Genomic DNA, 17995 nt, shown 5'->3' on the forward strand with positions numbered 1-17995 from the left:
CCACGGGCCAAGTCTGGGCCAGGCCCCTGGGCAAGCCTCGTGCTGAGGTTGGGGGTCCCTCCGGGGCAGGGTTGGGCCAGTGCCAAGGAGAGGTCCCTGAGAACAGGGGGCTGAGCAGAAGAGAGCGTCTGGCTGGCCTGGGGCAGCAGCGGGAAGGCTGGGGTCTGGCTTCTGTGGCCTGGAGGGGGCAGAAGGAGGGCCGTGGGCCCCACACTCCTCACCACCACCACCATCCCCAGCCCCACCCCCCAGCGCCACTCACCCCACCCCTCATAAACCACGCTGTCTCCAGCCCGAACACTAGGTGGCGCTCTCCACCCCGTCCAGCGTGGCTCTTGGCCGCCGGCTGGGAAAGGTGGATGGAGCTGGTGGCGGGCCCACCCAAGCAGAGCCAGAGAGGCCAGCACCCCACCCTCTGCACCCCACTCAGTTAGCGCACCCTCCCCTGGGCCATCTGAGCCCCGAGTGAGGTGCTTACACCTCCTAGTCCGCTTTGCACACACGATGGAGTGCGAGGAGGCGGCTCCGTTAATCACTCAGCAGGGACGGTGGCCATGCAGCAGGACCAGCCAGGGCAGCGGGACAGAAGCCTCCCTCCTCGCTCGGTGGCCCCCCCCTTTCCCGCAGCCTCTGCAGTCCTTTTCCCCTGGAGCTGAGCAAGGTCATCCGGGCCCCCCACCCTGTCTCCCTTTCCCAGCCCGCCCCCCCTGAACCCCCCCTCCCGTAGGAGCGACCGCGGCCCCAGCCACGCGGCCCTCACGTCCGCGCCTGTGTGCGCTGTGCGCGTGCGCAGCGAGGGGGCCGGACTAGCCGTGCGGGTGGCGGCACGGACAAGGGCCCTCGATGGCTCAGCACAGAGACGGGGCCCGACGCTCAGACCCACCAGATGCCCGACCCCCAGCTCGAAGCCCCTCTCCAGCCCCGGGCAATCTCTGAGCCCCTCCAGCTCAGCCTGCCTTCCCCATGTTCCAGTCCGTCGTCTCCCTCCTCAGCTTCGTCATCCGCACCCTCCCTTCCTTGCCCCCTCCCCTGAGGATCCCTGGTCCCTTCTAATTTTGCCACCACAACTTCCAGTTCCTTCAGTGACACTAAAGATGCTCAGGCCTCTTTTCAAAACTCGAAGCTCCCTCCATCTGTCCGCCAGCAAATGACAGAGGAAGCCCCTCCCTATTCCTCCACTTCCTTCAGGGGGAGGAGGGCCGGGGTCTCTCTTCCTGCTGCAGTCCTGAAATGGGGGCTCTCAAAATCAGGGCTTATTGAAATCCAGGGACCTGCATGTTCGACAGGCCCGTGGGGGCGGGGGCTGAGGTGCAGACCCCCACGTGGGCCGGGCCCCGCAGCGTTCCCCCGAGGTTGACTCAGGTCTCTGTCGCTTGCTCTTTCCAGGGAGGAGTGAAGGTTCTCATCACAGGCCCGTGGCAAGAAGCCAGCAATAACTACAGCTGCCTGTTCGACCAGATCTCAGTGCCTGCATCCTTGATCCAGCCCGGCGTGCTGCGCTGCTACTGCCCAGGTGAGGCTGCCTTCCGCGGGGGGCCCGCGGGGCCTGGGAGCTCCGGACCTGGAGAGGGCCTGGGGCGACCCTGGGTGAGGCTCGCTTCCCCAGCTGTGAAGAAGTGGGTCTCGGATCGGCTACATGTCACCTGTCCTGGCCCATGGACCCCAGATCAGAGAGGGACACGGCCGTGCTTGGCTGGGGTTCGGAATGGTGAGCAAACTAGAGAAGCGATCGGCCACGTTGGCACAGCCAGGACCGGCCACAGTGGGAGGCTCTAACCACCCTGGAGCTGGCGAGAGCCGGGTGGGTAGAGGGCCCCACAGGAGCTGGGTCTGGGGTCCGAGGCCACCTCTGCAGCAAGTCAGACCTCTCTCCTCCACCCATGCCTCCCACGGCCCAAGCCGATCAAAAGCCACAAGGACAAGAGAGCTCAGGCCGTGGGGTCCACTGGGTCAGCCCCCTGGGACACAGCAGGTCAGAGAGGGATGGAGAAGCCTGGCAGGCGAGGATCCGATGAAGCCATCCGCCCCGTGCCCAGGAGGTCGTGCGTGTACAGAATTTGCTTCCGGGTTCGCGGGCGGGAGACCTCGTGTGCTGCCCAGGCAGCTCTGACTCTCCCCGACTCCCTCAGGGTTTCGCCGTCATCTGCTTCGCTCATCCCTGACCTCTGGGCATCGCTCCCTCCCCGCTAGCCTGTTGGCTCTCTGCGGGCAAGGTCCATGTCTTCCTTGGCCACCAAGTCTCCCCAGGGCTCGCCAAGTGCATGGCGCATCACAGAAGAAAAGAGTTATTTGCGAAGGAATCAGTTTCTGTTCCCTGGGCGGGTGCTGGGAAACCGCCTGGCCGGCCCCTCGCACGCATCCTGAGCCCCAGAGACAGCTTGCCCAGTTCGCCCAGGCAATGGCAGAGAGGCAGACAGGAGGGGCAGCGGCCACACCCCATGTTATCTGAAGCCAGGAGGCCCACGAAGGAGAGGACACTCTCTGTGGAGGGCCAGGGATGGGGAAGTGAAGTGGGGGCAGGGGTCCCCAGGAGCAGAGCTGACTGGTGCCCGGTGCCAGGATCTGGGGTGGCCCAGCGTGAGCCTTGGGCCACCCCGGCTGTCTGGCTCCCCCTGCACGCAGGCTCCAGAGCTCACAGGGACCATTCTTCCTGCTCCCCCTGCGCCCCCCGCCGTGCAGCCCAGCAGAGCAGAGTTCCCCGCGCCGGCTCACACGCTCAGCCTCCACCTCAACCCAGCACCTCCTGCACCGCACGCGACCCAGAGAGCCGGGGCTGGTGCCTGTGGTGGCCTCCGCCTGCTGGCCCTGCTCCCGCTGGCTGCCTGGATGGCTCCACGGGACCCCTCAGTCCCCTCTGCTCCCAGCAGCCCTGCTGCACCCGGAGCTCAGCCATCCGGGGGCTGTGTGCAGCTGACGTGTTCCCCGCACCCCGCCGGCCGGGCGCGGGGAGAGGGCAGCATGTTATTAAATTGTCCACTTATCACCTGCTGCTGGAACAGAACTCGCCTCGACTATAAATAGATGCCACTTCTTATACCTGGTCCTTGCCTGGCTGAGGACCCAGAGCTGGCCGTCCTAAGTTATCTGACCCTCAAAACAAAACAAAAAAACAACCAGCCTTCGCATGCCCTCTGGGTGACGTCCCAGGCCAGGGCCTGGCCAACCCTGGGGGCTGGGTCGGTCACACTGCAGTACGGCCCAGATCAGCCAGGTACCATCCGCCTGACTAGCTCGGTAGTTGACCTCACCAGGCCTCGGTTTCTCCATCTTTAAAAACCTGTCAGACAGATGAGCTGAGGGACAGTCCCCAGACCCCAGATCACCTGGCTAACATGTTCCACGTGCGAGGCCTTCGCTCTTTCTTGCCCAAGGGGGCAGTGAGGGGAGGGTATCGGGGCTGTGCAGGCACGGTGAGCAGTTCTTCTCGCCCCAGAGCGTGTCTGGGTCCCCAGAGCACCGGGGCCCCGCCACCAAAGCACTGTTCTGTTGCACAGCTAATCACAAAGAGGGGGGTCCCCTTGGGACATCTCTTCCTTGAGGCCCAAACTGAAGCACACCACTCTGTAAGACAGCTCCGAATGCGTGCATTCATTCATTCATTCATTCATTTCTTCATTCATCCAATCGTTTGCCAAGTACTAGGTAGGTACCTGGAATGAAGCAAAGCATAACCCAGACATTAACCCTAACCTTGACCGTGAGGGACGGCGCCGGCGGCCTGGGGCAGGGGGGCCCTCATTCCCCGCTCTCCCAGGGGCTCAGGGAAGCTGGAGCTGAACTTGAAGAACAAACACTTGAAGTCAGAACCCAACGGGGCTCACTGATAAAAGGGCTCAGAGGCCCGTGAGCACAAGCCAGGCCACCTTAGAGGCTCGGAGTGGCACAGAGCAAGGGCCACTGGGCAGTAGCGGGGGAGGGACACAGGGGGCACTGCCCTACACGCAGGCCCAGGCAACGCGGGGGGAGGAGACTCGACCCTGGGCGAGAACAGGGCTCTGTGGGCAGCTCCACGCCCCCCATGGGCCGCAGAAGACACGCGGCCGTGGCCATCTGTCCCCTACAAGGCCCCGGTCACGCTGCAAGGTCAGGAGAGAAAGAAGCAAGTCGGGGCAACGCACAAAGGGGGGAGCGGCAATCTGGGAGGACTGGGGGCTCGGGAAAGGCAGCCCGGGCTTGGGATAAGGGAGAAGAGCCCACCCACAAGCGGACCTTGCTCCGGGGCGCCCGGACGACCCCACCCTGGATTCCCGGGAGGTCCCCAAAAGGCAGGAGACAAAACTGAAAATGAAGCGAGCGAGTGTACTGTGTTTTGAAGCAATTCGTTCAGCAGTTACTGAGTGGCCCTAACGCACCAGGCCCTGACCTTGGCACGGGGCAGAAAGGGGAAATCAGGACAGGCCCGGTCCCAGTGCTCACGGAGCTCACAGCGCCTGCAGGAGACAGAAAGCAAGCAAGCGAACAAAGAAACAGCCGAGGTAACTGGAGAGAACTATATCAGGAGGCTGAAATAGGGTAGCGGGGTACAGTGACTTGGGAAGAGGGCGGTTCCTTTGAACAGGCTGATGAGGGAAGGCCTCTCACAGGCCGAGACATGAAGCCGGGACCTGAATGATGAAATGCAGCTGGTCTTGGGGATGGGGTGGGGGGAGCATGCGGGCCTCGGGCAGGGGAAGCGCAAAGGCCGAGGCAGGAGGGAGCTTGGCAAGTTGGAGGATGCGAAGGTGGCGAGAGCTGAACACGGCACAGGTGCAGAAGGCAGGGACCACATCACATCCGTCCTTCCAGGCCATGGGAAGGCGTTCGGCTTGGTTTTATTTGCAATGGGAAGCCATTCGTTTCGAGTTGGGGAGGGACTTGATGTAAAGCATGTCTTTGAAAGATGGGTATGTGGGCGCACGGATTGCAGGGAGGAAGACCCGAGCAGGGGAGCCATGGGGAGCGGGCCGGACGCGGGCTCCCTCGGGCAACGTGCTCCTGCTGGGGGGCCTTGGCATGTGCCCGCCAACACCTTCCCAGCAGGAGCGGGTCTCGGGGGTGCCGAGGTCGTCCTCAGCAGAGGCTAATGCAGGACCCTGGGCTGGCACGGTGGCAGTGGGGATGGACACAGGGCGTGCTGATGGGCTGGAGGAGGAGGAGGGAAAGGGACCGTCAAGGCGGCGTCCCGCGTCCTGGGCCCACGTGGGCCGGGTCGCGGGGCTGGGCCCAGCAGCTCGCGGCGGGCGTTCCCCGCTCCGTCTCCCTGGGGAAGGAGCGGAGGCCTCTGAATCGGCCAGCATTCCAGCGCCCCTGCAGGTCGGGCAAGTGCCAGGAGCCGGCAGCAGATGAGCAGCGGTGGGGAAGGCCCCTCGGGCTGGGACATCTGCGTCAGAGAAGGTCTGAGCGCCCCAGGGGCCGGCCGAGGGGCAGGAGGCCCCCCACGAGGGTCAGAGCTGAGTGGACTCAGACGGGGTGCGTGCCGACCACCCCGCCTTCCTGTTGGCAGTGACCACGAGCTTGGGGGGTCTGCCTGGGGACGCCGTCACATCTCTGGAGGTTCTGGGCTTGGTGGAGACCCTGCCCAGAGCGGCGGCATGGGGGTCCTGGGAGACCCGCGCCCACCGTGGAGCCAGTCGGGTCAGCCCGTGGTCTGGAGCCGACGGCCCACAGCAGTGTGGGGAGCAGAGGAGAACCCACGGGTCACCCTGGGCACTGACTCCCTGAAGACCCGCTGCAGAGATGGCAGAACACCTGCACCTGGGGTGGACAGGAGCCACGGTCAGTGAGCTGCTTTCCCACGGGACGTGAGGTCCCCGTGAGATGTCATCATAGGGAGGAGCGTCACCCCGCCCTGGGGAGCAGCTGACTTGGACAGCTTCCTCCAGTCCGTGAGCCTCTGAGAACCAACAGCCCAAACAGAAACGCGATCCTCTCGTGTGTCCTCCCTGGAAGTCTGTCCTGGGAGGCCCTGGGCACCGGCCTCTGGTGTTCCCGACAAGTGGGGCAGAGAGCTCAGGGCCCTGGTGTGCCCCGGGGGCCGAGGTCTGGCGGGACAGAGCATTCTGCGCAGCCGCCACCAGCCTTCGGCCCACCTCTGGGCCACCGCCCCCGAGGTCCCCACAGGAACCCGGCGCCGTGGCCTCCACCCCAGAACCGAAGCGGGTCCCCGGCAGGGCCGCGCTTTCCTCTTGGTGACAGTGAGGACATCCATCCCTTTCGGTCATCAACCAATCCAGTCTTCCCTGGGCCCGTGGTGGGGCCGGAGCAGCTGAGGGGGCCCACGCGGGCCTGCCTCCCGGAAGCTGCTTCGTGCCAGCACCGCGGGGCCCGGAGTGACAGCCGGGGCCCGTGCTCTCGCCGGGGGAGACTGAAGACCTTCTAAAAATACGCCGCAGGCCGCGCTAAGTGAGTCAGGACAAGCTCGTAGGAAAAGGTGAGGCAGAAATAAGCACCAGGGAGTCTGAGCAAATGCTGTACCTGGACCCTGCCTGGGATGAACAGGCCAGGGGGTGAGTCGGCCCCGCCGAGGGCAGGCGAGCGGGGCGCCATCCGCTCATTCGCTCATTCATTCATTCATTCATTCAGCAAGTCTGCGCTGAGCTCCCAGTCCCTGCCCACACTGGGGAGCGGAGGAGCAAAGAGGCAATTATGACTTGAGTGTGCAGTGACCCGGACACCCGACTGTGTCGGGGGGTCCAGAGGAGGTCTCCGGCAGAAGCGGCCCTGCCCCGGGGCCTCGAGGAACGAGCAGGCACCGGCCGGGGTTACCCGGTGAAGGGTGACGGGGAGGGGCCGCTCCAGGCCCTTGGGTGCCCGCCCCCGGCCTGACCTCTCTTTCCGTCGCTTTTAGCCCATGACACCGGCCTCGTGACTCTACAAGTTGCCTTCAACAACCAGATCATCTCCAACTCAGTGGTCTTCGAGTACAAAGCCCGCGCTCTGCCCACGCTCCCTTCCTCCCAGCATGACTGGCTGTCACTGGACGGTAAGAGCAGCTCTCGGGTCACCTTGCCAGGCTCCGCGGGAGAGGGTCACTTGGGGACCCTGTGTGCAAGGTGCGAAAAAGGAGGACGCGTCCAGGTTTCCTTGTTCCTGACCAGAGCGGGCGGCAAAGGGCACAAGTCTCCGCCACCGGAGCAGTGACGGGGCGTCCGCCCTTCGCCTCAATGTCTCCCGGGGATGGAACGAAGTATCGAGTTGGGGCCTGCGGCTGTCACGCCCGCGGCGGGGGCGGTGGTGGGGGAGGCATCCGAGCGGCCACACAGGTCCCCGCGTCGCTGAGAGGCCCATCCTCTGCTGCCCCCCGGGGCTGTGTCCAGCGTGTCCTTGAAGCTCCTCGAGGCCATTGCCAAGCCCCAAATCTCTCTGACATGAAAGCCATGCGGGGGGCAGCTCGGGCTGGGCTTCCGAGATTGTGCGTTGGGTGCTCCCGCCTCTTAGGGTTAACGCGTGAAACCCTGTGTCGGGAGCCCTCGGACACCCATCCGTCGCCCCGCCCCCTGTGGCTTCCAGGCTGGTTTTAGCCTCTGCCCTCGGGAGCATCTGAAATAAGCCCAGGATTACGGTTGCAGCTGAGGGGGAAGGGCCAGGGAGCTCGAACAGGCTCCAAGGGAGGACACAGAACCTGCTGGCGGAGGAAGGGCCTCAGAGAGCTGCTGGCCTTGTCCATGGGGCGTTGGCGGCTTGCCCCGGGCCACCAGAGGCTCTGCAGGGACCAGCTGCCAAAGATGGGCGGGGCATGCTAAGGTTAGAGGCTGCCCTTCCGGCCCGGAGGCGCCTAGAAGCGGCCCAGGAGTCGGCCCTGGGGAACAGAGCTGACAGTCCGCCCTCTGCCCTGGGACACAGTGGGAGGAATGGCTGCACATGGCCTCGGTATCAGGGCAGCCCACAGAGGTGCCAGTCCGTGGAGGACCTCTCTGGAGACCTCACCAGTCCGAGGTGTTGGGTCTTGGCTAAGCTGACCTGGGGCCGTCTGCGGGGCCATCTCCTCAGCACCCTCTGTCCACAGAGCTCTTCACCCTCTCACCTCTCAGACACCCCTTGCCGCTGGCTGCTGGAGGGTTTCAGGGCTTGGGTACACGCCCTGGGCAGTTTTCCTGAGCCACCCCGTATACAAAGCTCAGCCCCGGCAGTGACAGGGTGCCTGGCAGCCACCCCGGCCACTGAAACTTCGGAGTTGCTCCCAGAGGTGGCTTTGGGTCAGCAGGCATCTGCCCTCTGGCAGTGGCTGCCTGGGAGCACCAGGCCGGCCTTGGCAGCCGTCCTGGCCACGGCCGGAGCCAGCGGGGCTGTGAGGATGACCGGCAGGGTGTAACGGAGAAGGGCAGGGTGACAGGGGCTCCCGCTCGGGAAATCCGGTTTCAGTTTGGAGAACACACGGGAGCAGTTCCCTCACTCTGCAGAGCGCCGGCCTCCCCGAGTGACCAGGCTGCCGAGACTGAGGGGTGTCGGGACCGGTTAGGGCCTGCCTGGGAGACGGGGCCCTCCCGACCGCCGAGTCTCAGCCAGGAGGTGTCTTCGAGCTCGAGGCACAGCAGCCAGCCCCCTGGAAGTCCGCAGAGCCAGCCGGCCAGGTGCTCCCAGGCAGGGAAGCCGCCCTCACGGCGTCAGGGCACCTCACCTGAGCCCTTGCCATACCAGGCCCTGGGGCCGTGGGCCTGCTGCCAAGCCTGCCCGCTGCTCTCCCGCAGCCCCCGCCATGGGGACTCGGAGCTCTGCCCTCCAGTAGGCCTGCAGTTGAGATAAGCACCCCCCAGCCCCTGGCAGAATACACAGGAGAGATGGCAGAAGGGGATGTGGCAGGGCCACCCCGAACGGAGAGCAGATCACGCCCGTAAGACCCTCTCCCTGGCCCCTCTCCCTGGCCCCTCTCCCTGACCCCTGGCCAGGTGCGTTTGCAAGTGAGGGAGGGGAAGGGTGACCGGGGCAAAGGAATGGTGAGACCCCACGGGGGTGGGGGCGGGGGGAGCGAGACCTCCCTCTTCTTTCCCTGAGAGAGTACCAGTGACTTGTCCACGGGAGGATCATTTTCCCAGCCTGATAAACAATAACAGTCGGGCGAGGGCGGGGCAGAACCGCAGCCTCAGCGCCAGGGCCACGGTCTGCCCAGCACAAAGGGGACAGCTGGGACAGGCCGCAGGGTGGGGGTCCCCAGGCCTCCAGCCAAGCCCGTGGCCTGGCAGAGACCTTCGCGTCGGGGCGGCGGCGGCAGTGGCGCGGCTGTCAGAAGCCTCCCCCTCCCCTCCCCTCCCCCTCCTCTCCCCTCCCCTCCCGCTCTGCAGCACGAGTGCTCAGCCCCGCCCGCCCCCGCGGTTGCTGGGCAAATTTTCCATCCGAGCGGCTGGAGCGGGAGACGCGCGCGCCGCAGCGAGCCGGGGGCGTGGTGGGAAAGGGGCGGGGGCGAGGGACTGCGGCGCCGAGCAAACTGGGGCGCGAGGGCCCGGGGGCGGTGTGCGCACACGCACACACCATGCACACGCACACACACGCATGCACACGTACGCCCGCCCGGCGCAGCTGCACTGCGGAGGGCCTCGCGGACCGGCTGGCGGCTGCACCCGCGCCCGCGGGGACTGCGGCACGGCCCGCGCGGTGGGAGGGCCCGCCTTCCCCAGCGCCGGGGACAGGCAGCGACGTGCGGAGCCGCGCGCTCCTCCCGGCCGCCGCGGCGCCGCCAGGGAGCGGTTCTGTCTCTCTCCGGGGGTCGCTCTGCTCTCAATCCTAGGGTCGCGCTTGGCCTCCTCCCCCCTCCCCCCTCCCCCCACCTCTGCCGTCCCAGAGGGGGAGGAATATTTCGGGAAGAGGATTTCTGCCTTCATGTGATGTTAGAAGTGGCTTTGTTTGCCAGACGAAAGGCTGGGCGGGAGGCGCAGAGCGCAGAGAAGCCTTGCGCGCGCGCAGCATCAGTAGCTCGGCCTTTGAGCAGCTCGCTGGTGGGGGGCGGTCGCTCCCGGGGCGCCACATCCCTACAGTCTCGGCTGGCTGGCGCTGGCTGGCTCAGCCATCCACGTGGAGACCGAGCTGGAAATGTGGGGAGGAGAGAGATGGGGGCGCGCAATACCACCAGCATCCAGCCGGCTCCAGGCCAACTTGGGGAGCTGGGCCCTCTGGGTCCCTGGAGCTGCTGCGCCTCCCCCAGACCAATGGGCCTTCCCAGCCCTTGCCCTGCCCCTGACCTGGAGCTCAATGGGACCCCACTGCCTAGCGCAGGCAGTGGGTTTTTGTTTTATGAATGCGTGGGTGGGGACCCGTGGGGCTCGGACAAAGAGCTTAATCCAGCCCAGTGGTCAGGAAGGCTTCATGGAGGAAGCGGTCCTTCCCTGAGACCTCAAACCTGAGCAGGCATCAGCAAGGCTAGGAGAGGTGGGAAGGAGCCCCCTGGGGAGAGAGGGCAGCAAGACCCCAACCGCTCCAGGAACTACGTTTCCACCATTTCTTCCCCCAAAAGTCCAGATGCAGATTCCCTCGAGCCTCCGCCAGGCCGTTGGAGGCCCCCAGGGTGGTCTGGGGCAGGCCAGCACGCTGCTGGAGATGGAGACAAAGGCAGTCAGGCAGCCGGGCTCGCTCTGGAGGCGGTTGGGAGCGAGCGGGAGCCTGGGAAATGTCCCTTCGGCCTGCTGCGGGTCCTATGGATACAAACAGCCTGGGCTGTGCTGAGCGCAGAGGGTGTGCTGCTGTCAGTTTAGGCGTCTTGCCTGTGCCTGTATTTGCAGACAGAAGAAGAAGGCCAGGTGGCCCGCAGGCCTCGGGCCCCTCTAAGTGACCCCTGTCCCCTGGAGAGAAGGGGAGTGGAACGCCCATGTTCCCTGTCCCTTCTCTTCCAGTCATCCGATTCACCAGGGACAGGTTCAGAATACCCCGGGTCCCCGGGCCCTGCCCCCACCCCACCAGACCCTGCTAAGCTGCTTAGACTCTATTTTCAGTTGCTTCTCAGGCAGCTGACCCCCCTGTCCGGGTGAGAGGATTGGAGCGAGGCCCCCTGGGGAGCCCTCATGCTGATCCTCAGGGTCCGAGAGCCACCTGGTCACCTCAGGCAGAGGGGACACCAGGGCTTGGAGCTCACACCTCGTCATCCAGGTGCCTGCCTCCTGCATAAGCCTCAGGGCAGGGCAGACACCCGAGGCAGCCTGACCCCTGCTCACCAGGGCCAGCCAAGCAGTCACCTGGCCAGCTGACTTCTAGGGCATCCGGGCTCTGGGTTAGATGTCTGGGAAGACCAAGAGCCTGGCTCCTTTCTGAGGAGGTGAAGAGAAGGAAAAGCAAGTTTTGGCCTCCCGCTTTTTCTGACCAAACCCTCTGTGCTAATAGGTGGACGACGTGCGGCTGGGGTGGTTGGTTTCCAGCTCTGCCCCCTGCCCCACTGCCAAGCGGCCTGGGCCTGGCGTGTGGCCGTGGTCCCTCTCCCCTGCTGCCCCCACCCACCAGGAGTGGGAGACGCCATTCTGGCTGTGAGACTGGTCCCCAGGAAGCCTCTGGTTGCTTTCTCCTGGCTGCGGTGACACTCCGAGGCTTCTGACGAGCATAGCCCAGCTGCTCCCCTCCTTCAGACCTATCAGCCTATGCCCCCACCCCCCTCTCTGGGCCTGTGTGACTGTCCACAGGGGAGAAGACTGCATAGAGGCTGGCTTAAACCGGGAACAGATTCTAAGGGCGTCGCTTTGACCAGATGATGTAGAGGGAAGAGCAAACGTTAAGTAATTTGGTTGTAAATAATTTTAAAATGTCACCATGTACTAATACAAATATAGTCTGTTCTGTGGAGTAGAATACGAAACTCACAAGAGTTTTTAAGTTGAGCCACACAGCATCTTTGGAGAGATGCCCTGGAGTCAAAGCCGAGGCCCCGCCCTCTCCTGCCCCTGGGAGCACTTCCCGGGCAGTGTGAGAAGCCTGACACAGGGCATCTTCCCCCTGAGGGGGAGAGAGCCCTCTGGCATCCCCCGGGGTGGGGTCTGGGCCACATGGGGCCGGTTAGCTCACGGGTGTCTGGGGACTTCTTGGCACAGTAATGACCTAAGGGACAAAATGGCAGGGGAGGAAGCTGGCATGACCTAGTCTTATACTTGGGACTTGAAGTGGAGTGGCAGGACTCACCTCCCCTCCGAGCTGCAGCCACCCCGCACCCCCACCTCACGCCTCGCCCAGAGCTCGGGCTCCCTCCCTCCTCCCCCTTCCCAGCAGTCTCTCTGTTCTCTGTGGGGCCCACCTAGCGTTACATTGGGGTGGCGTCTGTCCTTAGCCCTCCCTGGGCTCCCTGGGGAAGCAGTCTCCTGATGTTTGCACCTGGGGCCACACCAAATGGGTCTGCCTGGAGCCCCCTCTGTGTGTGGCAATGGGCCACCTTAGGGCCGAGCCTCACCCGCCTGCTCATAGCAGTGACAGGTGGCACCCTGCAGCGAAACGGCGCCGGCTTCTCCCGCGTCCTTATCCTGGCTCTTGGGGCAGGCGGCAGAGCCAGTGCCATGGGGAAGCCCCAGAGCTCAGGCGGATAGGGCTTCGTATGTCCCCCGGGGGCCAGGCGGCTCACCCCAGGGCACGGGGGCAGTGGCTCATACCCTCTGGTGGTCAACATCAACCGACTTGTCCTTGAGCGTTGCATTAGTTTCCTAGGGCCACTGCAACAAATGACCACGAACTCAGGGACTTAAAATAGAAATGTATTCTCTTGCAGTTCTAGAGGCTCACGTACAAAATCAAGGCGTCGGCAGGGCCACACTCCTCTGAGGGCTCCAGGGGACACTCCTTCCTGCCTCTTCCAGCTCCTGGTAGCTGCTGGCAGTCCTTGGCCTTTCCTGGCTGGGGACAGCTAACTCCGGTCTCTGGCCCCCTTCTCATCACAGGGCATCTTCCTTCCGTGTGTCTCTGTGTCTCTGTTTTCTCTTTGGCTTAGGGGTGACGCACCCAATCCAGTATGAACCCTCTTAACTAGTTACACCTGTAACTAATTAGTTGCAAAGACCCAATATCCAAATCAGGGCACATTCAGAAGCAGAGGGAGGAGAGAACAACCCGAGAGAGAGCCAGCTACAGGCACGTTAATAGAACATTCCAGAAGGAGGAGCCTCCTGATGGAGACTGAGAAGGAGAAGTCCTGGGAGTCAGAGGGACCTGGGAGAGGTTGGAGTCGCAGAGCCTCAAGTTGGAGCTTCACGAGGGGAAGGGGGTGACCAACAGAGTTGGGGTGCTGAGGGTCCCCAGGGCAAATGAGGACCAACTGTCCTGGGCCGCTCTCCTCCCTCTGCCCATTCTCCCTGAGGGGTCCTTCCTGCCGCCCCCAGGGGCTCCCGTTACTCTGTGCGGGGTAAACAGGTGCGACGTCCGAGCCTTCGTACCTCTTCTCAGCCCCAGAACCCGCTGTCTAACCGCCCTAGGACGCCTCTGCTCACACGTCACCTGTCCCCGATGGGACTCACAGCTGTCGTGTCATCACCCACCCCGACCCTGCGTCTCCAACGACACTCCCCACCTCGGCGGACGGCCCCGCCCGGCACCCCGGCATCATCCCTGAGACCTCCCGCTCACCGGCTCCCCCGCACCCCGCCGCCACCCCGGCGGGTTCTCCTCCCGGCTTCTCCCGCTTCTCCCCGTCCCCTCCGCCACCACCTTTACTCAGCCCCAAGTCATCGCGCACGTCCTAGCCAGTCTCCCGGCCGCTACCCCAGCCCCCCTCCTTCCGCCAGGCCACTGGTCTCCCCACCGGCCGGGAAACACGCGCTGAGCACCCACCCACTGGGGGCCAGGCCCTGCGCTCAGCTGCGGGGCCTTCGCTCTCGTGGAGTTGGTGTTCTGGTGGGCGAGAATGACAGCAAACGAGTCACAAAGGAAAATATCAGGGTGCTGACAATGGGCGGCCTGCTAGCGAGTGCCAGGGCGGCTCTCCTAGGTTGGGGGGGGGGAGCGGTCAGAGGAGGTTTCCACAGGAAGCAGATATGACAGCGGGGAGAGGGGAGACATCCACACGAAGGTCCGGGCAAGAACATTCAGGCAGAGGGAATAACCAGGGAGGGGGGCCTGGCGCGTGGTGGGGACCGCGGGGGCCGCCGTGGCTGAGCCCGGCAGAGAAGACACAGCGAAGGAGAAGGGGCCACCTGCCCCCCGTCAGCCGGGCGGGGAGCTGGGCTTTGAACCTGCGGACGGCGTGGCCATGGGAGGGTTCTGGGCAGGTGGGGTGACATGCTCAGGTGTTTCCGAGCCCCCCGGCTGCTCCACTCACAGGGAGAACCCCAGACGCCCCTGCATCAGTGCAGCCAGGAGACGACGGCGGCTCCAAGGAGGCACTGTGCGGACGTTGGGGGGTAGAGTCGAGGTTCCCGCTGGTGATTCGAACGTGGAGGCTGAGCACAGAATGACGGTCGTGCCCGGATTTGGGGCTCGAAGAATTGGGGGGGGGGGTGCGGGTGTGCAGCGGACCATTTCCTGAGATGGAGGAGTTTGAAGAAGCAGGTTTGGAAGCCGAGGGATCTAGAGCTTGGTTTTCGGCATCCTGCAGTCGGTAGCCTTATTAGAGTCACCAAGTGTGCTTGCGACTGGGTTTGAAAGTCAGAGTCTGCAAGCCAAGGAGAGGCCCAGCAGGAAATGAAATGCGGGAGTCCGCGGCTCAGGTGGAACCTGAAGTCAGGGGTCTAACTACGATCGCTCTGTGGAAGAGAGTAGGTACAGGAGAGGAGAGGCTTCGGGTCAGCCGGGCACGCCCTGATATTTGGGTGTCGAGCAGAAAAGCAGCTGGCGAAGAGGCTGAGGAGAAGCAGGCGGCGAGATCGGAGGAGGATGGGGAGACTTGACCTCGGCGAGGCAGGGAGGAGAGGGCCTTTCAGAAAAAGAACGTGGCAGCCGTGGCAAATGCCGGGTGGAGGGAGGGAGCAGAGAGCTCCGGGGGGGAGGAGCCCGCGTGGGGGAAGACCGCCAGGCAAGACTGAGCGACCTGAGCCTGAAGGACCCCGAGAAGTGGCTGAAAACTCTGGATAAGAGGGTGCGCAGCCGTCTGTGAGCTCAGAGCCACACCGTCCCCCGGCTGGGGCAGGGCGGGAAGAACCGGGAGCCTCGCGGGCTCACCTGGGCCAGGAGATGCTGCGCCGTCACTGCCTCCACCCCAGCTCAGTGCACAGGAGGAAGGGACCCAGGTCCTGCTCTTCCTGCTCACCGTCTGATTGCCTGCAGGCCCCAGGATGACCGAGGGACATCCCACAGCCACTGAGTCCCAGGGACAAACTCCCTCCCCATTGCTCCCCACCGAGACACAGGGCCCAGAGGCGAGCCCCAAAGCAGGCACAGGCTGTGATTCACCCCTGAATGGTGCGTGGATGTCAGACGCCCCTGGAGACGGCCCTCCGCCCTCTGGTCGCTGCTGGGTACGGGAATCCTGCAGGCGGCCGGGGAGATGGCCTGGCAGGCCTGCTCAGGGACACGCACCCTGCCTCCTAGCTCAGTTACATTGACTCCTTGGACACGGTCACCTGCGCTCCAGAAGGCAGTAGCCCCAAAGAGAAGCCTCCCAGCAAAACCGAGACCCCAGAGAGACTGGCAAGGGCACGGACACCGCCCATCCGGGCCGGCCCTCGGCTGGCTTCCTTAGCCTGTCCCGGGACCTAGACCCCGGAATCTGCTTCCCTGGGAAAGGGCCGAGATGCCGGTGTGTGGACTCAGCAGGGAGCACCAGTCCTGAGACCGGGAGGCTTGGAGCACGGTGAGCATGGGAAGAGGCTGCGCAGAATAGGGGCTGGTGTGGCCTCCGGGGGAAGCGGGGCCCTGGAGGTCCCAGTCCAGTGGCAGGAGACGCGTCCTGCCCGAGCCAGCTCCACACAGGACTGAGACGGCGACACAGCCCCCGCCCGGGGCCGGGAGCACGGCCTCTCCTTTGAACAGCTCCTAAAAATACACGCATTTCTCATCACTTCCAAGCGGCCCCGCAACCTCGTGCCCCGCCTCCGTGGCATGGGGACGTTCGGAACAGTCCGCGAGACGGAAGCCCGGCCACCTCCCCCGCGGAACCTGCCGACGCTGTCCACGCGTGAACTCAAAGTCCTTTGTCTGGGAAGAACGGACAGACAGGTGCGCGACAGGTGGTCCATGCTTTGTAAGCTCGACGGGAGACGTCATGACACCTGGGTGGCAGAGTGGACGTTGTCAACACGCCAGGAACGGACCCGGAATCTTCGAGGGTCAGAACTCGAAGGGAACTCAGTGTCTCACAGTCCAACCTCCTCGTCCTTCTGGAAGGACTCTGCTCCCCGAGGAGAGCGGCGGCTCGCCCCAGGCCGTTGCCGCGTCGGGACGGAAGGCCCGGCCGCCTCCCATCCCCTTGCCCTTCCCCGTCGTCCAGCCAGAGCGACCAACATGCCGGAAGCCGGGTCGCCAGGGTGGCTGAGGCAGGAGCCAGCCGATGCCCTGCGCGCGTGGGGGACTGTGGTTTCTCCACCGGTCAGTGTCCTGGCCGAAGGAGTGTTTGCACCCACGGGGAGGGAACAGCCACCTGACTCCCACGCTGCGCTCCAAGGCCCTGGTGCGGAGGGACCAGTTCTGACGTCGGCAGGTGAGGAAAGGCACGTCCCTTCTCCTGCCCGAGCCTGAGGGGTGCTGGGATGTGAGCGGGGAGCTCTGCCCCAGACCTCACCCCGTTCGATGGGACCATGCTCAGGAGCTGGTGATGTCCCATGTCACTTCGGTGGCTCCAGGCCGCACCCACTGATCTTGAGACGCGTGGGGAGAGCGTTTGCATGTTTTAAGTCACTCACACTTCCCCACAGCCTGCGAGGTCCCGCACTCGACAGGTGAGGACATTCAGACATGACAGCGAGCAGGCGATCAGAATCATGCACAGGTGTCCCGACCCATCCGCCTGCCCTTGACCTCCACGGAGTGAGGGTCTTCCTCTGAGCCTCCGCTTCCTACGGTCACTGCTGCGCCTGACCTGGCCTCTGGATCTGGACGCCTCCCTAGCCCCAGCCTCGCCCTTCTCCACCAGCCTCTCCCCAGTTTGCAAATGCAGACCCTCAAAACCCGCAGGCCTTCCTGCCCCCGGCGCCCTCTGCCGCTGCCCTATCTCTGACCTTCATCACCTCGCATCTGGGCGGGGGCCTCCCACGTCTTCTGCTGCCCGTCACCCATGCCTTCCGAAAACGCTGGCAGGGCACCCACGGGGCACCGGGCGCGGTGCCAGGCACTGTCCGATGGGAGAAACAGGCGAGGTCACCAGCAGCTGTAGCGCGTGCGGCACAGTAAGGTCTGTCAGGGACGCACGGGGCCATGGGGAGGGGACTAGCCAGCCGCCCGCCCCTCGGGAGCGCCAGGATGAAGCCCGCGCTCCGCGCGGAATGCGCCGACCCCGGCCTGTCCCTGTCGCCCTCGGCCGCCCTGCTCCCCCGCACAGTGCTCTGCCCTCCGCTCTGCTAAGACGCCCGCACCTTCGCGAACACGTCGTGTCATTCTTACCTCTGAGCCGCCACACGTGCCGTTCCCTCGGGTCCCCGCGGCCAGTCGAGAGAATTCCCGCTCTGTCGAAAATTCCCGCTCTCGGGCGCCGGCGCCGCGCAAGCAGGCGCGCTTCCCAGCCCGGGCCGCCGCCCCGCGTGCGGGACGCCTTCTCTCCGTTTGGCTTCCTCATCGCACTTTGTCGGTTACTCCGTTCGCACTTTTCTCTCTGCCGTCGTTCATTCGCTCCCTGGTAACGGAGTCCCCGGTAGGTGCCAGACGCCGGGCTAAGTGCCGGGATCGAGACACACGAACGGAAGCAGACGAGGTTCTCGCACTCGCGCGGCTTGCTGTCTGGCGGAGGAAAAGCCAGACCTGGCCACCGGGCCTTTGCACAAACAAGCATTTGGGAGCCTGTAATGAAGGGGGGGGGAGGGGCAACAGCTCCAGGAGGATTTCTTAAAGAAACGACCCTTACGCTGAGATCTGGACGTCAAATCCGTGAAGAATGTTCATTCCAGACAGAGGCGGACAGAATGCGCGGAGAGCTCTGTGGTGTGAACTCGAGGGACCGCGTGGAGGCCAGTGAGGGGGCGCGGCGAGCGGGCATGAG

At 64.5% G+C, this 17995-nt stretch overlaps 1 protein-coding gene across 13 annotated transcripts in view; it reads left to right on the top strand.

The window, feature by feature from the left end:
* The window catches only part of CAMTA1 (calmodulin binding transcription activator 1), a 731085-nt gene that overhangs the window by 651523 nt on the left and 61567 nt on the right, over window positions 1–17995 (top strand). For 12 of the 13 annotated variants that reach the window (XM_036228256.1, XM_036228241.1, XM_036228246.1 and 9 more), the window contains 2 exons: window positions 1387–1513; window positions 6827–6961. In XM_036228256.1, coding sequence (XP_036084149.1) covers window positions 1387–1513; window positions 6827–6961 — 262 coding nt within the window. Of the gene's footprint in view, window positions 1–1386; window positions 1514–5698; window positions 6410–6826; window positions 6962–17995 lie in introns of those variants that run through there. The other variant, XM_036228267.1, reaches the window with a different exon arrangement.

Source organism: Rousettus aegyptiacus, unplaced genomic scaffold, assembly GCF_014176215.1.
Source record: "Rousettus aegyptiacus isolate mRouAeg1 unplaced genomic scaffold, mRouAeg1.p scaffold_m13_p_1, whole genome shotgun sequence".
NCBI classification, from domain to species: Eukaryota; Metazoa; Chordata; class Mammalia; order Chiroptera; family Pteropodidae; genus Rousettus; species Rousettus aegyptiacus.